General features: G+C 37.5%; 1 protein-coding gene across 7 annotated transcripts in view; it reads right to left on the reverse strand.

Annotated features, from left to right (window-relative positions):
• Positions 1 to 13,607, reverse strand: part of abcc9 (ATP-binding cassette, sub-family C (CFTR/MRP), member 9) — a 61,330-nt gene extending 47,723 nt beyond the window's left edge. For 2 of the 7 annotated variants that reach the window (XM_049474230.1, XM_007229727.4), the window contains exons 1-9: positions 13,212 to 13,605; positions 12,330 to 12,392; positions 10,752 to 10,920; positions 6,601 to 6,742; positions 6,305 to 6,426; positions 5,510 to 5,676; positions 4,841 to 5,083; positions 3,553 to 3,741; positions 279 to 449 (exon numbers count right to left, since the gene is read on the reverse strand). In XM_049474230.1, coding sequence (XP_049330187.1) covers positions 279 to 449; positions 3,553 to 3,741; positions 4,841 to 5,083; positions 5,510 to 5,676; positions 6,305 to 6,426; positions 6,601 to 6,742; positions 10,752 to 10,896 — 1,179 coding nt within the window. In that variant the 5' untranslated portion in view covers positions 10,897 to 10,920; positions 12,330 to 12,392; positions 13,212 to 13,605. Of the gene's footprint in view, positions 1 to 278; positions 450 to 3,552; positions 3,742 to 4,840; positions 5,084 to 5,509; positions 5,677 to 6,304; positions 6,427 to 6,600; positions 6,743 to 10,751; positions 10,921 to 12,159; positions 12,279 to 12,329; positions 12,393 to 13,211 lie in introns of all 7 variants that reach the window. The other 5 variants (XM_022671263.2, XM_007229726.4, XM_049474229.1 and 2 more) reach the window with 4 other exon arrangements.
• Positions 13,608 to 18,778: the final 5,171 nt, after the last annotated feature.

Consider the following 18,778-nt stretch of genomic DNA (forward strand, 5'->3'; position numbering starts at 1 on the left):
CGCTCATGGTTCAAAGCAAGTACAAAAACATGATTTGTAAACGTTAAACATTTGTCCTACTGACATACTAACCAAGGAAATCGCAAAAACAGCCCCATCGCCCAACCCTAGTAGCGATTACATTTATTTTTATCTGACTCTCAAAGGTAGTTAGTCCATTAACACTTTTGTCTTGGCTGATCAACTGCATAGGCAATAAGTGATGAATTATGTTAATCTGATTTATTACCAAAGGATTTTTACTTAATATTCATTCAATCAAATTTCTTATCTCTTACCAGAAGCGCTCCTCGTAGGTTAATGCCAGTTTCTATGGTGACATAGTAAGATGCCTGCAGGAAGGTGCGCTGGAGTATCAGAGCGAGGAAGAGTAGCACAGCCAGGACGTACGTGTTCTGCAGCAGCTGTGTGGAGGACATGAAGTACACCCCAAACGGAAGATCCTCTGTCTTACAGGACAGCACAAAAACGATGCATTAAAATAAAAAGTTTATAATTAAAAATGTAAAATACACTTGATATTTCTGGTGGAACAGGTTTAAATACAGTGAAAAAGGACAAAATGTCATGAGACATGAGAGTAGTTTAGGTTTCCTATGGGTTTTGACGTATTACCCTTACACACATGACACTTTTGTACAAAGAATGATAAATGTCTGCAGAACAGAAATAGAATGTCCAATCTATCTAGAACCTACTATCAGTACTGACCTTATTAAGAGCATGTTAGTGTGTCGTTCCCTTTAAGAGCCAGGTACACTTGGTCTTTGGCACATTGCTATTTTAACAGTGCAGGGCTTCTGCATTTCTCAAAGAGGAAACTGATCTGCTGGTTCACGCTGTGAAGGTGCGCAAGCAGGTCATTTACAGGAACAACAATATTATTTATTAAGCATATTGTTTATTGTTAAAGGAAAAGTTGTTTCTTGCACTGCTGCGCATCCTTGTGTGTGTGAAACGAGGGGAAGTGTGTGCACAAGGTGTGTCTGTGTTGCCAAGATAGTAATGGATAACTGACAATTGCAATATGCCAGAAATAATCATAAGATATATTCACTGCTATTTAAACGGTGTGGTTGCAAGGTATGAAAACAGACTGTTGGCAGTAGGGCTGCACAATATTGGAAAAATTTTACACTGCTAATGTTCTTTTTTTGACGATATATATCGTGATATTAAACAATGCAGGTTTTTTTGGGGGGTTTAAAAGCGTGAATTCAGCTGTAACTGGAAATATTTTTGCAAAACTGTGCTGGACTGAGGTGCACAGCTTTCGACACATGTTTACAAGCACAGGCCTAACCACGTGGATGGAGGTCATGCGGTTCCTCGTGTAGGAATAAACACGAGGAACCGCATGACCCTCCTCGCACTCCCCTTCCCCCTTGTGCTTCTCAGGCAGCAGCAGCCTGTCACTCACACAGAGACAGAGACAACGCTGTGTATCTACTTCTTGTGTCAAAAATCAAAACAGTGTTTGACTTTTGCGCATGCGCACATCGTGATGATGATGCTTAAACAATATATTTTGGAGCCCTAGTGGGGGGGCGGTGTAAGATAGCAATGAGCATCACAACGCACCTTGCGCAGGGTGCAAGATAAGTCCCTTGCTCTTATTTAAAGCCAAGATACTGTAATAAAGCATTTTTACAATACACCCACACCCATACTAAAATACAGAGACTTCTTATAAAAAACTCAGAGCTCCATAAAAACATGTTTTTGACGCTTGATAATAGACTGTCGCCCCACTGGCACAAACCAGAGTGTGTGTCAAGTGAGTATGAGAGAGTGTGAAGTGACTAGGGAATTTTCCATGTCACACAGACCTGTTAACCATCCCAACCCCACTATCTCATCAGCTCAAAGACTAAAAAAAAGGACCACAGTAAACTACAATGTCCATTATGCAATTCTGTCTGTGGCCATGGTGATGTCATTTTCTCTGTCTGCAATAATAGTCTCTATTACACTGCATCAGTATCTCCCAGCAGTCGATTATTATTTCATCTAATAAACCAAATAAGTGCGCTTATCTTCCATCGCATGACTTGATACATGATGGTAACAAGAGTGAGAAAACATCACCACTCTGGACGTGTGAGGAACATTTATATTCAGAATAACACATCGAGACTTGTGTTATTGTCACTGCTAATATAACTGCTGGATGTGATGTCAGAACTGAATCAGGGCTAGATGACACCAGAGGAGAAGATAAGGCTCCCCCTGATAACACGTCAGTCAATGAGATCATACACTGCCATCATTTGGATGCACTTCAAACAGGACATGAGAGAAAGAGAGCTTGTCTAATACAGGAAGAATACAGCTGATAGTGTTATTTAATTACATAAAATCAATTTCAAGTAAAAAACACAATGGAAACATCTAATGGGATGTGGAGTGTCAGCAGGTTCATATGGGCTTGGCTATACATCATATTTTCAATGCTTTTTTAGGCAATGATGTGTATACCTCAGTGTCTTGACGTTAGTTTAAATTTACTTATTAGTGTATCAGTGTATACGGAGCTCTGTAGTAAGAGTATTTAACCCTTATAAAATCATTAGATTTAGTCACACTTCAATTAAACACTGATTTTTTTTCCTGACGTATACAGTGAACAAACAGCTTAAAGTTTGTACTCACCTTCTCACAAACACATAAAAAATAATTTAGTAAGTTTAAAAGTACTCTGTGAAGCATTGAGGTGGCTCTTATCTGGTGTGCTGTTAACTTGCGGATTCTGAGGCTGGGGGGTCTTTGCTCTTTGCGACTGCTTCTGAGGATACTTTTAAAGTTTAAATTTTTCAGATTGACTGACCTTGTATTATATATTTACTTAGTTAAGAAGTTCTTGCCATAATATGGATTAGAACATTACACAAATAGGGTTATCCACTGTATACCTACTCTACCTTTTCACAACACAACTGATGCTCTGAAACACATGAAATCAAGTAATTAATTCTTGACGAGTTCTGCACAGCAGTTAATTGAAAGCCATTCCAGGTGACTCTACCTCATAAACCTGACTGAGAAAATGTCAAGATGGGCATTTGACTAGTATTATATCATTTAGTAAGGTTCATGTAATTAAAAGTACATTGGTTTCATTTAAAAAACAAGCAAATCTGGCTACATGTGAAGCAATTTACAAAACTGTACCTTAGATTAAAGATCACCTTAGTGCTTTTTTTTTTGCACAATTTTTTGCACCTAAGCACAAGGTCACACAACACAGGTTGAGGGAAAAAAAAGAATGTTCTACAACAAAAGTTAACAAAAGTTAATGTCCAGTTATCAATCTATATAAAACCTTTGGCACTATTTGAAAACTATGGTCCAGAAGCACCATCCAACCTTCCTGAAAATCCTGGGACAAATCTATCTATACAAATCTGATGACTTTTCAAAGAGGGTTGAATACTTTTGTACAGCACGGATGCATACACACAAACTGTATAGAACTTAATGACTAGAAGTAGAGGATTCCTCTTTTATACTTACAAATGTACACGTGCAAAAAAAACACACAAATCAGCACACCTTGTTCATTGTGACAACCTCTGTCTTGTTGTCCATGTGTTCTACGATTCCAGAGATACAGAGTGGACCTGCAAAGCCCAGTAGGTCAGCCATGTAGCGAAAAGTGCTGCTGAGGAGGATGGGGCGACCAAAGGCTCGGTACATAGACCTCCAAATGGACGGTGCTTTGTCCAGGTCCTCTGTGTTCTGCTGTGAACCAACACACACACAAAAATGATTTAGACTTAAGAGCTATTATCAGGTATGAACTTTTAGCTACAAGATAATTAAACACACTGAGTTGTCAAAAAATATTCATTGAACAATTTAATCGAGAACGCCCACAGTGTTACTCTGTAGCCTTTTTCATTGCTACATTTCATTGCTGATAATTTATTAGCCCCCTAGCCCCTCGAACAAAGGTAATAAATTTACAGTGGACCACCACTGACCACATATCATTTGGGAGATATATAATGACACTAATACAGTTGGCATGAGAGTATCTGGCCAGTGTCACTGCTGTAAATATCTGAACAGTGGTGGTCCTACAGTGGTGCTGCGGAATTGTGTAGCAACAGACTGTGTTGTGAGATGCTTAACCCTTGTGGTGTTCATATTTTTGTTACTTGTTTACTTTGTTACTTGTTTTTAATTCAGCAAAATTAAGCAATTTTACATTAAAATGCTTCGCACATGCTTGCTTCACCTAAATTGCAAGCAATATAAACAGCTTACATGGTTAATATTTGCCCTTTACCTTTCTTATGTTACATTTCTTTCAAAACGTGCTACCCTTTTTTTTTATTAGTTTTTTAATAAAATGTAAAAGAAAATGAATTAAACTCAAGATATGAGTAGAAAATTTGTTTAGTTTCAAATTTACAAATGAAGCAATGTGGGGGGGGGGGGGGTGTACAGTGTGTGTTTATCGAAAAGGTGTTTTGATATATGTTTTTCACAAAAAATCAGCCAATGCCAATGAGTTTGTGTTAGAAAAAATATTTTTTTTGTATCATTTGATGAAAAATGAAAATGGGTCCCACAGACCCGAACACCACACAAGGGTTAAGGATAGTTTTACTGGCATATCACTGTTCACTGTATTCACACTATCTCACATTACACACAACATTCAATATAAAATAAAGGGATCAGCAGCTAATCAATATGAACATCGCAGATCCTAAACAGCCAAAAATGATTACAAAAATTATTGCAATCACATTTGTATTACAGTATGCTGTCTAGTTTGTCACAGGTAATGATTAAATGTATGCTCTCTGTGCTCTCAGATCCATCGCCTCACCCTCTGCTCTTCATAGGCATCTTTGAGCCGCAGGTAGTTAGTTAGAGCCCTCATGGCAATGGGCAGTTTTCCAATCTTTTTCAGTTCAATGGGTCTCTTATGAGCTCCAATAATAAGCGGGTTCATCCACCAATACGTAGCCTTAGAGAGGAGGTTAACAAAAGGCTGGAGGAATCGCACTCCAAGATCCTGCAGGTCCTCTGGGGGTTTTACTCGCTGAGGATTGGCAAAGAACACGTACTTCTGCAAAGAGAAAAGACAGGAAACATGAAACCCAATGACTGAGATTACTGAAACAATTTATAGACAAAAACTGTTCGGCTTATTTTAACTGCATCAGGTTCTCTATGTATCTTGTATTTATTGTTGCAAGTTATACAACTAAATCAGGGGCAAGGGCAACTTTTTATGGCATGGGTTAAGTTTTATGGCTTTACAAATATTTAAACTAAAAATAAAAGTTAAATCTGAGTAAAATCCTTGTTTTGCTGTCACATATAGATCAGGGTTATTTTAAAATGTTTCAGTGCAGAAATCCTTTGAACAACTTGACCTGTCAAGCAAAATATGCTCAATAAAAGTCTCTCTAATCCACAGCACACCTCATAAAAACTGTTACAGACTCATTCCAAAGGTACTGTGTGTCACAGTGTCCCAGGAAGCACTCACCCTGACTCTGATGACATTAACCTCGACAGCCATAAGCAGCCCATACAGCACCACGAGTACTGCAGTGATACAGAAGCGCAGATGTTCCACACCAAGACCTTCTTCTGCAAACTTCCACAGCTTAATGATTTTGGTGATGAACGCCAGTACCCAGTATATGAACAGTGCTGCCAGTTAAAAGAACAGAGGTTAAAAGTCAGCAAAGACATTTACCAACAGTAGAATACCCAATGACAATAACAAGCAAATAAAAGATGACTTGATTTTAAAAAAAACATAGATTTAAAGATGACAATAAAAAAAGAAGTAAGTTTATATATTTATTTCACCTTTAACTGTTTTATGCATGATGAGCAAATTGTAACACATATCTCAGCTTGTTAATTCTTTTTGTTGCCAGCTGTGAATTTGGTAAGTTTTGTTTAAAGGCCTCTATTACTCTAAGAATCTTAGGTCTTTTTACAAACATTACTCTTTTAAGGTCTATACACACATTGTCGATTATGTAAAGGTCAGTTTACATTAACAAGGATTTTTACATAGAGTATCCAAACTTTTGCATGACACGAAACTTTCCGAAGTAAACATTTATAAATAAAACATTAATTAAATGATAATCTAGTAAAATAAATTACATTTAATACAATCTAACAATCTAATCCTTAAACCTTATAAACAGTTACTAAAATATATGCAACTGCAAGTCAGTGTTTTAGCCAGCAAAATGAGCCCCCAAGAAAAACCCCCAATGCGATCTAATTAAACTTCTTCAGGTCTCTGAACTCAGCTACTTACCCAGAAGCAGTTTGGGGAAATTGGCTGTTTCAATATTGTGGTAATAAACCACTGATGTGGTAGCTGCTATGAAGCCCATAAAAGCAGGCAGAAAAAGATGCAAATGATTTGATTGCATCCACCTATCAGAAAATAAGTACAGACAAATTTGCACACTCATCACAGGAACACCATTCAGCAGACAAGAAAGTCATTAGAATAGCAATCATTCTAGATTTGAGATTAGTCCATAATTTATTGTATAATGTATGTGTGTTTTGGTGTGTGGGCAGCTGTTTGGGTGTGGTAGGGCATACGTGTTGGAGACGATTCCTTCTGCAATCTCACACACATGCACAAACAGCAATGTGAAGGTCAGGATCCAGCGAAGATTATGGCCCGGAAAGTGTAGCCAGGTGTTGTGATGGATCTGTACCTTCGAGCTCTGACTGCCCCAGCCTAGAGACACACACATATAACACACATATAACAGTTAGTTTCAAGACAGACATTACGAAAAATATATACGTTTATCTGTATAACATAATTTGTACACAATAAACACTTAGACAATATAACCATATACACTATACCAATGGAATTTGGCCTCTGTCGTTAACCCATCTGTGCAGTGAACACACACATACACAGTAGTGTGTACACTCAGAAGACACATACATAATATTGTAAGCATATGAGACTTGAGCGATGAGCAGCCATTGCCAACAAGAAAACCAAGTGAAGTGATTAACATTAATTATCTCACTAAAACAGGGGTCACTAATAGGCGGACCGCGGTCCAGGTCCGGACCCAGATGTTGTCCAATGCGGACCCAAACCGATAAACTTCTAAGAAGGATTTTGACAGTGTTCATTTAAATCGACAGAACTTTTCTTGTCTTTATGGTTTACATGCTTTGCGCGCAGTAAACTCACAGACCAATCACGTGTGGTGTAAGATCTCCAAACGCTCTCATCTACCAATCAGATCTGTGCAAACTGCTGCCCCGGCTAGTGAATTGGGACGCGGCCGGGAAAAAACGCCCAAGAACTGGCGGAAAAACAAGAACGGGAGGAAACTAAAGACACGCCGAGCACAAGTATACAGGATATAGCACTGAATCATAACACAAGTTAAAAATGGCGACAGTCCGGACCTTGGACTTCAGATCACACCCACACACGTGCGCGCATACACAAAAACACATAAATCTCTGACCTCGCCCTCCTATTCCTTACTGGACTAATATGAAGGGCCACTGCCTGTCGATCGTGACGAGGCCTGTGTATAAGCATGAGACAATACAATTACTGAATAACAATGATCTCATGCACGGCATGTTTATGTAATAATTAAATGTCACCACGTCCTGCTATGGGAAACATCCTTATTTTCTCATCAGGAGAAGGAACAGCATGCTAACAAAGTGAATGGGAAACAGCCTTGGGATCTCTCACAGTAAAACATCATCATGTAGATATGAAAAAAAAAACAGCAGGAGTCAATTAAAGGACCCTGAGGGACCAACCAAAAGAGTACTGGAGAGAGAGAAGTTCCCATTAAAACCCCAGTGGAATAGAGAAGACAGCGCCGTGGCTACCCTAAGTCCAGCTCAGTGTTTACTAACAGAGAGCCATGAAAAATATACATTAACAGACAACACTGTAGTTGTCTTCTTGTGGATCGTAAAACTCGAGTCATTTCCTTTATTTTGACCTTCAAGACCCTTTTCATTCATTTCTGAGATTTTGAGCTTGATCACGTCCCCTGCTGACCTACAGTGCTGGGCAATGTAATCAGAACTCGGCCAATACACTGTCTGCCTAATAATACTGACTGATACTGAGGGCCCAAAGATTTGACAGCAAAAAAATTAAAACATCTGCCACAAATGCACTGGTATTTAGCGTCTATATTTTAGTGGGGTAAGAAAATTTCCATATCGTATTGTCGTATTTTGTTTTGCAATACTGTATCAATTTTCAAAAACACTACCAATTATATTTTATAAGTTAATAGACAAGATAGCAGTGTGAACTTTTTATACTATAACAGTTTTTTTCTAATATTTTATTCAAACAATCGCAATATATTGCCTTGCTGAAAATATCATTATATACTGAATGTTCCCCTTAAGACCGCTATTAGTTAATCTTCTAATGTTTTTTCCAAACAAACAAGTCCTCCTGAAAAATCAGCAAGAATTGTGTGACACAATCATACCAACACGGATCAGAATCTTCAAGAAATGTCTCCATATTTTATGTATGTCATAACGAATTAAGGCTGTTCTAAGGACAAAATTGTATTTGTATAGTGCCTGGTGAGTGTATATTTTAAAAACTAAAATTGATAACTGAAAATATATTTTTTATATATATATTAATCGTTTAAGGACAAATATGTGACATATTAAGGGCACATTATAATGAAACCTAAATATCTTTCATCTAAAAAGTAGACACAATTTTAGACAGTACTTCACAAAATTAGAGGCTTGTATCTCACCATTTATCTTACCAATAAAAGTACATCTACTAAAAAAACACACATATTACACATATAAGAAAGTAGTTTATATCTAGGGAGCTAGACTTAAGACCAAAGGTCTAGTTCCAAATTTCTCCTGGGTGTTGATGTGGGACCTGTAAAACCACTACTTTTCGTTACATGTATTTATTCTATTATAAGGGTTTTACTGAGCTGTTAAACACTTACTGCCCAGACATTGTTGCGCAGTACTGTACGTGTGTAATGTGTGTCATATTTTCCTGTAAAAACTCAGAACAGAGCTACTCTTCATCTGTATATTTATTAGATACAGACTGAGGTTAATCTTTCTTTGCATGTGTTGCTGCGTTTTGTCTTGTTAGCCAATCAGAAGATAAAATACAGCATCCAGCAGAACCAATCAATCAGAGTAGGGATTTAGCTTTAGAGACCCTCCCACTACAGTGACTGCAAATTCAGCATTGTTGCTTCCAGCATAATTCTGGAAGACTTTACAAACATCTGACTTCAGACTTTTAAATAAACAAGATTTACATCAAGACGGGTTCAGTAAACCTGCATATGTTTTTCAAAGGCTGAGATGACAAGGCTGAAGACAGCTGAAAAATGTCAGTAATGTGACATGATGAAGATCATAAACTAAAAACACTTGCTGACCACACGAAAGTAAAAGGGAAAAAGGCCTGCTTTGCTTGGTTAACGGGACAAGAAAACTAGAAAACTCTTAAATTAGAGCAGATATAAAATAGATGGATTCTATTCACATATATAATAACACACTATTTACATTATGTTGTTACTATGTACAGTTAGTATACATAGGATCTGCAGGTATCATCAGCACTAAAATACAAAGTATGTTTTATTCTATATGCACACTGCTCTGCTCCACCAGACTAGAGACAGGTAGATGGCGGCTGTGGAGCTCACTGCTCTACACAGCTCCACCAAACTCGAAGGGAGAAAGGGATAGAGATAAAGAGCTGGGGCTCGCTCGGAAAACCGGCATAGATTCACTCTCACGAGCTTCAAAGATCCAGCGCCGAGTGGCTGATTGGCCCTGCTTATAAGGTGTTGATAGCAGGTGTTGGCAATTAGCCAATTAACCCTCGGCGCTGGCCTGGCGCGCCCTCCAGTGCCCCGGAGGGTGCCTCGGTCGGCCACCAGCCCTTACAAGAGCTATGATTTTATTTATTTATTTATTTATTTATTTATTTATTTAGCAAATGTTATTTCCAGTGGACAATCAAATCAACCTAGCATGTCATTCAAACAAGGTGTCCAAAATTTTGCAGCGCGTTCAATAAAAAATAAACACATTCTCCTGCCCACATAATCTTGATTATACAAGCCAGTCCACTGATTTTCTGCTTCATGTGACAAAAAGGGCACAGAGCTAACAAATACACACACAATGTGCTTACACAAACTGTCCCAATGTGTCTGTAATCCCCAATCTCATTATTTGTATCTGGTTCATTCAACACAGTTTTAGCTTCCCCAAAAGTAAGGCTATCTCAGGTGTAGCACATTGCAGTATATTAATCTGTTTTTCATAAAGTTAAGCTAAAAAAAACATTTGCTCACCAATCATGCTTCTTATTCAAGTTTTTTTATATAGACTTAACCTATGTGACCAGGGATGTTGTGCTATGTGATGCACTGGATGGCAGGACAGGTGTATGAGACCTTAAATATCCGTTCAATAAAAAATGTAAAATGGTTATGTTTAAATCAATTAATGTCAACATAAAATCAGTGTCAGAAAGTGTTTTTGGCAAGTTTTTTCACATTGATACTTTCTAACATATTTATTGCATGTCAGAAAAGGACCAAGAAATGCCATGCTTTTCTGTATGTTTCTGAAAATTTACACCTCATTATAAATTAGTACTTCATTTATCTTAATGACATACTTATATTAACAAACTCAATAAAATACTGAAGCGTTCATACCAATAAAGAGGATAGGGAAGGTGATGAAGAGTAGAAAGACATGTGGAACAAGGTTGAGCGCATCCACAAAGCAGCCATTATTCAGGACTCCCTTTTCCACACTGTAGGAGTTGTTGAGATCGTTCCCGCAGAATGACAAGGCCATGCTGCCTTATTGGACCAAATGAGCCTGGAAAAAGAATTATGAAAGAAAATTGTTGGTCATTAACCATATCATGACGTGTTCATTCAAACACAAACCACCAGAAAAATGACTGTGTATGAATGCACTGAATAGCCATTACTTTGATAAAAAGAGAAAATGACAGGCACCCTTTAGGGCCTTATCAGCTTATCATCTCTTCATCTTTAAACAGATTCATAGCTACATAATGGCAGGGCCTGTGATTGTACTTAAGAGGCAGTACAGTAATCAGTGTCTGGGGTGTCCATCTTACCTTTTGAAAACCCTTTCAAAAGTCTTTCTTCTACATTACTGTAATACCCTCCTGTTTACAATTGTAAACACTGCTACAAATGTATGATACAAACTTTCTTTCTACACTTAAAGTAAACAGTTCTGTATCACCATGTCATAATTATGAGATACTAAGTCATAATTATGAGATGCTAAGTCGTAATTATGAGATGGTCAGTTATAGTTATGAGATCCTAATCTTAATTATGAGATCCTAAGTCATAATTTTGAAATGGTCAGTCATAATTATGAGATGCTCAGTCATAATTATGAAATCCTAAGTCATAATTAAGATATCCTAAGTCATAATTACGAGATGGTCAGTCATAATTCTGAAATGGTCAATCATTATGAGATGGTAATTCATAACTCTGAAATGGTCAGTCATAATTTTGAGATACTAAGTCAGAATTACGAGATGGTGAGTCATAGGCCTCATTATGAGATGGTTAGTCTCATAATTATGAGATACTAAGGCACAATTATGAGATAATACCCCCACATATTACATATTTTAATTATGACTACCTCATAATTTTGACTTACTATCTTGTAATTATGACTTAGTGGAGGACCCTTTTTTCAAGTGGCGGAAATGGGCTATCATATTTTTTTTCCTAAAATTAACTCTCAAAAATTATAAAGGGGCCAGGGAGGCCACAAATTCTGTAAAATAACATGATATACACAAGAAACTGTACCTCCAGTAACATGTGTTATTCTCCTCAGCACACTGAATGCTAAAATGGGAGTTCATGCCTCCAGGACTTAGCTGGTGTTAGCTAGTTAGCTAAAGACTTTAATAAACTCTGTCAGTGTTAACGTCACTGACTAGCTGATTTAAAATACTAGCGTTTGTAGTCAGTAAAGCCTTGGAAACAGTCATTACTCCTATTTCTTCCACACTGCTGAGTCTCTTCATTCTCCCTGCGGCTAAAAAGTAGTGCCCACCTAAAGAAGTGAACTCTACAGAAGTAGTGACCCTGGATAGTGAACGCTGCTGAGCGCGGCGCTCCTCACTCCAGACTCCAGACTCCAGAAGCAGCAGAGCCCGGCGTTATTTCTGAGAGCTGTGTGAAAGCGGACAGACAGCAAGCAGGAGATAATAAACAGTCACTTACTGGAAGAAATGCCCCGTATAACCACGCTTTCATTCCTGGTGCCTGTGTTTTGGAGACAGCAGTCTAATCACAGAGAGAGAGAGAGAGAGAGAGAGAGAGAGAGAGAGAGAGAGAGAGAGAGAGAGAGAGAGAGAGAGAGAGAGAGAGAGAGAGTAGTAGTAGGGACGGATTATTATTTTTAGCTGCGGTGCATCAGCTGTGCGCATACTCCATCCATGCTCGCTATCGGATTTCCAAACTTGAGCAAGTGAGCTGAGAGAGACACGCATAACAGACAGATACCTCCACACACTCCGCCGCTGCTGAATGACAATACCGAGGAACACTACCGGGGTTTAAGATTTTCCTTATTTTACTATTTATTTCATACTTTTTTAGATGCGCATTTCCAGGCTAAATGCTTGAGATATCATATGCGTTTTTATAATGAATGAGATGTTGTAGAAGCCTTCCTTCTCCTGTAGGAGGGAGAGCACAGTGCGTGTCTATATATACAGCGATGATTAGCAGATATATAATCTAAGACTAAAGATGAGGACTGTACGGAGGCCTGCTCGTCACATCCCCGTGTCTAAATGCAAACATACATATTTATGATTTATTTCATAATTATCGACCTATTTCACTCAGTTTATCCCTATACAGCTCTGCTGCGCGGTAGCTAACCCTATCATTCACTGCCAGAGCTGATCCACAGAGGACACACACACACACAGCTTGGTTGTGATAAAATGGGCTGTAAGGAATCTGGGTTAATGTTACAGAGGCTCGTCGTGCAGGTGTTTATTTATCTACAGTAGACTGAGACGCGCCGTGAGGCATGTTTTTATTCATCATTACCTCTCTACACTATTACACACATACAAACACACACACACTCACCTAAACGATGCAGGCTGCCTCCCGTGTCCTTCGGTTCTTCATCTCTCCACTGAGCGTTTCCTCAGTCACAGCGTGTGTGTGTGTATGTGTGTGTGAGGAAGAGAGAGAGGGAGCTGTGCTTAGTGATGCTGCTCTTTATTTCTGCTTCATTTCACAGGCGCGTTATGGCGGCGGCGCCACAGCAGAGCTCCTCACACACACACAGCGAGTAAAGAGCAGCGCCATCAATACTAAACAATAAAGATGTGTAGCATGTCTTAGCTACCACCATGTGTTGACTTACACACACCGCGTGTCTCTATACCGACACCACAGCAGCAGGGGGTGTGCGGTTTTATACAGAGGGATGTATTTAACCCCGCTTTCATCTCTGGGGTCAGTTTGACCCATTCAGTGATATTGAATGACTGACATCAATTTTGTGCTTCATAATGAATGACCTTTGCTAATTAAGGAGACATAAAATGAACCTGATTATATATTTTTTAAGTTTTGTACTGGTAAGTGTACAATATGGACAAAAAATAGTGAATTATCAAATTAAATTAATTTAAGCTTTTAAAAAAAAAAATTAAGCACTTGGCATGGCTGTGCTCCTTTTTCTTAAACTAAGAAGTAGTTTAGTGTATATGTTCACTGTAGACCTCTACCTCACTTTACCTGATAACTTCTACAGAGAAATACTGATCTAAAGGTCTGATTTCATGCTTTTTGTATTAAATTTGTGGTGGTTTCTAGTATGAATGAATGGCTTGTTTAAGCTGGTGTTTGCTGTTTTAGTTCTGTGGCTGGATGACTGGATTTCAGATCTTACTCATGAATATTAATGACATGCAAATATATCACCTCTGACTGGCTAATGGTACTGTGAACTGCTTTTTCCATGGCTCTGCAGTGGGCGGTCACAAGTCAAGGTGGTCAAGGAATTAATCCTAATTTATGGGTTGAGGTCAGTCTAGGGGCCTTTCCTAATTCACAATTTTTTTCTGTTTTGGTTTATTGGCTAATGCAGGCAATTAGGATAGAGAAACAGAGCAAGTACATATGGTTTATAGCAAAATTACACCTTTAAGAATGTCATCTGGGTTTATCAGATCACCGGATGATGCTTCTGCGTTCCAAATGGATGGGTTCATATGGAGCAGTTGTGCAAAATAACAGTTTGTGTTTGATCATTTTTATACTAGAAAATTAATTTTCACAGCACAGAAAAACATCAAATGTTTCTGTAAAGCTTTAAACTCCAAATATAAGCCTTTTTAATGTTCTCTGGCTGTATCCCCATCTTCAGCTCACTGTATCAGTAATGCTAGCATCTTTACTGCCTAAACCCATTTGCTGTAGATAAATAAAAAATCTACAGGTCTGTTTTTTTTTAGCAAAATACTTCATTCTATTAAAATTAAAGGAATATCCTATACAATTAGTTAGTATTTTAATAGTAACTTTTTAAAACTATTTTAAAAGACCTTTAATGAGCTTTAATAAGGAGACAGGCCATTGACTGCTGTATGAATGGAAGTTCTTATAGTGCTAATCAGGGCACCCATCCAATCAGCTTGCTGGTTGTGCAAAGAGCGGAGGAGAGTTCAGGAAGCCCTACTTGGAGATGTGGACAGGCACAGTAGCCATAACAAGCTGAAAAATCTAGTTTTTTGTGCATTACTGAGATGAAAACTATAATGTTTGTATCAAATTTTATCGGTGATTTAAAATGTTTCTGAAATGGAAATCCAACACTTGGTTTCCAGTATTTTGGTTTCTGAGTAAAAACTGACTAGTTCAGAGTATATATTGTGGAGATTTAAATATACTCAACGTTCACAGTTTTATCTATAGTACATACTTCATACTGAAATACTAATTATTTCAATAATCCCACTGTCTGCATTGTGAAGATATCTGTCTGTAACTGCAGTTTGTTGTATTTACAATACTATCACAGCTTTTTTTAGTGTGTTTAACGTGACAACTAATATCAAGATAACAAAAAAAAAAAATATATATATATATATATATATTTTTTTTTTTTTTTTTTTTTTTTTTTTATCCCTATCCTGTAAAATGTTTTGTTCTTTGAAGTCAATCTGACCCCAGATTGTCTTAAAAAAACTTCCTTTTGCTTTAGGACCCTAACCTAACAACACTATATACAGAAAAGAGAGAGCCTTTGATAATTCACTAAGCATGGGGGTGGGTACACGCAATTCCCGCGAGCACAATGATACAAAACATAGATGGCCAAACAAATATGAGCTTCTGAACCATTAGTGTAGGTGCTGTGTGTTTTCTGTTATGCTTTCTCTTTATGCAAAACGAGCTTTTAGCAAATTGTGACTACTAGCAGACATTTAACCTTCCAAGAAGTTATTATGATCCTTCTTATCACCTGAAACAGGGTAGACAAATATCATCAGTTGACATTTGATAATATCGTTCGAATGGTTCCATACCCATCTGTTACCATGTCCAAAACAAGAAATCTGATATTGAGCTCTACATAACACCCCTAGTAGAAACATATATACTATATATAGTATAATATATACTATAAGGTGCCAATTATTAAGCTTTTATACTGATCTGCATATTTTCCTGTGCTTGCATAGCTGATATTTGTGGGGGTATTATGAGGGGTGGGGATGGGTATGTTTTATTTGTAGGGCTCTTTAAGTATTACACAAACAAACATAAGATATCTTATATGTGAACATGCTTATTTATAAAGAGTGTTAGTATATTTAAGGATAGCAGAAGGTTTAAAAGACAATATGTAAGGTTACCAGTCTGTGTCACATGGAACTGGTGTCACTGGGCTGTTCAGTGTTAAAGGATTACTGTTTTCTCTGCCCTGCTTTCTGTGGTAAAAATGGCATATAGCATGTATAATTCCATGCCTTTAATCTGAGATGAGCTCTGCTATGAGCCCCTGCTGGCCCAGGGAAGAAATCTGGGCTCTCATGCCTTCTTCATGACCCATGCTCAGTATCAGACACATGGGAGCTGGAGTTCAAGTCCAAGTCTTCCATTCCTGTTGCACTCAATGGACCTAAATTATTTCTCATGCCCCATACGTTTTCCTTTTTTAAAATTGTAAACTCTATGTTGAAGGAGTTATACACAATAGTGTGTCTCATTAAACGGTTAAAGGTTGAAAATTTAAATTTACAGGTTTAGATATAGGGCAAAATCAACCACAAATCAGAAACAATTGGGACAGTATGGAAAATGCAGATAAAATCTTATTTAAATCTTACATTATCTTGACTAAGTTTATTGCGGATAGAATGAAGAAATTTAATATTTTATCATGGTGAACATTTGTTTTATCAGATGATATGCATCCAATTGTGCATTTAGAAAACACCAACAAAGTTGTCACAAGTAAAAATTTAGAGCAAATAATAAGGTAACAATAAATAAAAATAATGAGATGATTTCCAACAGGTGATGTCAACAGTACAAAAGCAGAGAAAAGATGTGCAGAGGATCTCCATATTGTTATCTAGCATGAGATAATGATCTAAATGTGTGAAAACAATGTTCCCCAAAGACAGATTAAAAGGGATTTGTATATCTGTCCTATTACAGTGCATACTATATTTAAATGATTTAAAGAATCAAGAAGCACAAAGGGCAAAGACACAAACCTAAGCTGAACGCTTGTGATCTCTAATCCTTCAGAAAGCCCTGAGTCAAGAACTCCCATTCAACAACAGCTGATAGAATTACATAGACAAGGGATGTCTTTGGCAAACCTTTGTCAAGCAGTACAACACAGAGTTACAAATACCACTCAAAACTTTACTGTTCAAAAGAGAAGCCTTATATTACCCATACCAATATCTGGAAAGGACCATTACACTGTGGTCATACACACATATTGGGATCAGATGGCTTTCACATCTTTTTTGGAAGTCATGGACATCATGTGCTTCAGACCAAAGAAAGACTTTCCAAAACTATATTGGAGAAACATATGCCGCTTTAAGACCACATCTTTTTCAGGAACATTCAAGCAAGGAAAGCACAGTGTACACAGTGAACACATTACAAAAGGTTGGCTGTGGATGAAGATGGTACTGGTACCGGCCTGACCGCAGTCCTAACCTGTCCCTAATAGATAATGTGTAAAAAAATGTTTAAATGAAAATGACGAGTCTGTACTGTTGCACAGCATAAGACATGTTACGAATACTCTTAACAAATAAAGCCGATAAAGAAATGTAATTGTCTTTAAGTGGTTTATGTAAATTGGACCAGATTTCATTTTACATTTTTAAAGCACATACTAATCAATTGGGTCTCTTTAGTTAGATCAAGAAATTCCATTCTAGTAAAAGCTAAATTCATTAAAATATTTACATTTTGTATCATTAGCAGATGACTTTTTTTGAGGTTACAAAGCCTGTGTATGCAAACTCACATCTTTTTGATTGAATGAAAACTTTGACATAATGATTTTTTTTTTCAGTGCACTGAGGCCCTCGGTCAGTTGGGCTCCACTGTGAGTGTGTGTGTGTTTGTGTGTATGTGCACATTCACGTCCCCACTGGGGTGAGAAAGGAGCAGCTCTGATCTATTCTGTTCAACACACAGGAAGTAGCCCATGTGCGAACCATCAAAGCGGCCTGTGGTGACACCCCGACTGGGGGGACACAGGGCCCAAACTGGTCCAGAGAGTTCAGGGTTCAAACAGCAAAAACGTTGAGAAAGTTCCAGATTCCCATCAGTAAGCCAGCAGCCAGTAAGCCTCTGCACATGTAACATGCGTCATCCTCAGCTCAGCAAAATTAAACACAGATAAGTTGCTAAAGGTCTTGTCTCAAAAGACAAACAAACGTCACTGGGGAGATTTAGCAGCATGTGATCACTTCATATAGTCCCTTTATTTCACTACTCACGCACATCGTTTCTCTACAAACACTTTCTACCCAGCCATCAAAATAAAAAAAAAACACTATTTTAAGTCATGAAATGGTTTAGTGATAAGTATAGTAATAACATTAACTGAGCTAAATAATTCTTAACCTGTACTGTTTAGTTGTTGCCAAATATGTGAAAAAATGGCCATTACTTGAAATTGTACTTGATGTATTTTGTTTATATTTTTTATATATAAAATAGATTATTATTTACTAAAATGTGATTGAATATGCTTTGTAAAGTACACCCATGATTGGCTAATCTTTAATTGGTAGCCTATGATTGGTTAGCTTGTAACATTTGCTTACTTGATGGCTTGATGGATTAGCTAGCGAGGCATGCTAGATGGCTTTATCTCTGAAAACGTAACAGCATATTTTTTGGTAATAATTTTTAAACCCTCCTGTTATGTTTATTTGACAGAAACAGCAACAGTGTTCCCAGGTGAATTTGACCTGGTGTTTGTTTAATTATCCAAAATATTTTTAAAACCAAAAAAATCCTAACAAGCAGTGTGAAAATTGCACTACTAAATCCATTGCTAATTATGACATTAATATTTAACGCAATGGTGTTCCTTACAGGCAATGGTTAAATTAGGATAATTCACTTGTTTCTCATAAAAAAAAAATACATGATCA

Source organism: Astyanax mexicanus, chromosome 2 (genome assembly GCF_023375975.1).
Source record: "Astyanax mexicanus isolate ESR-SI-001 chromosome 2, AstMex3_surface, whole genome shotgun sequence".
Taxonomy (NCBI): domain Eukaryota; kingdom Metazoa; phylum Chordata; class Actinopteri; order Characiformes; family Acestrorhamphidae; genus Astyanax; species Astyanax mexicanus.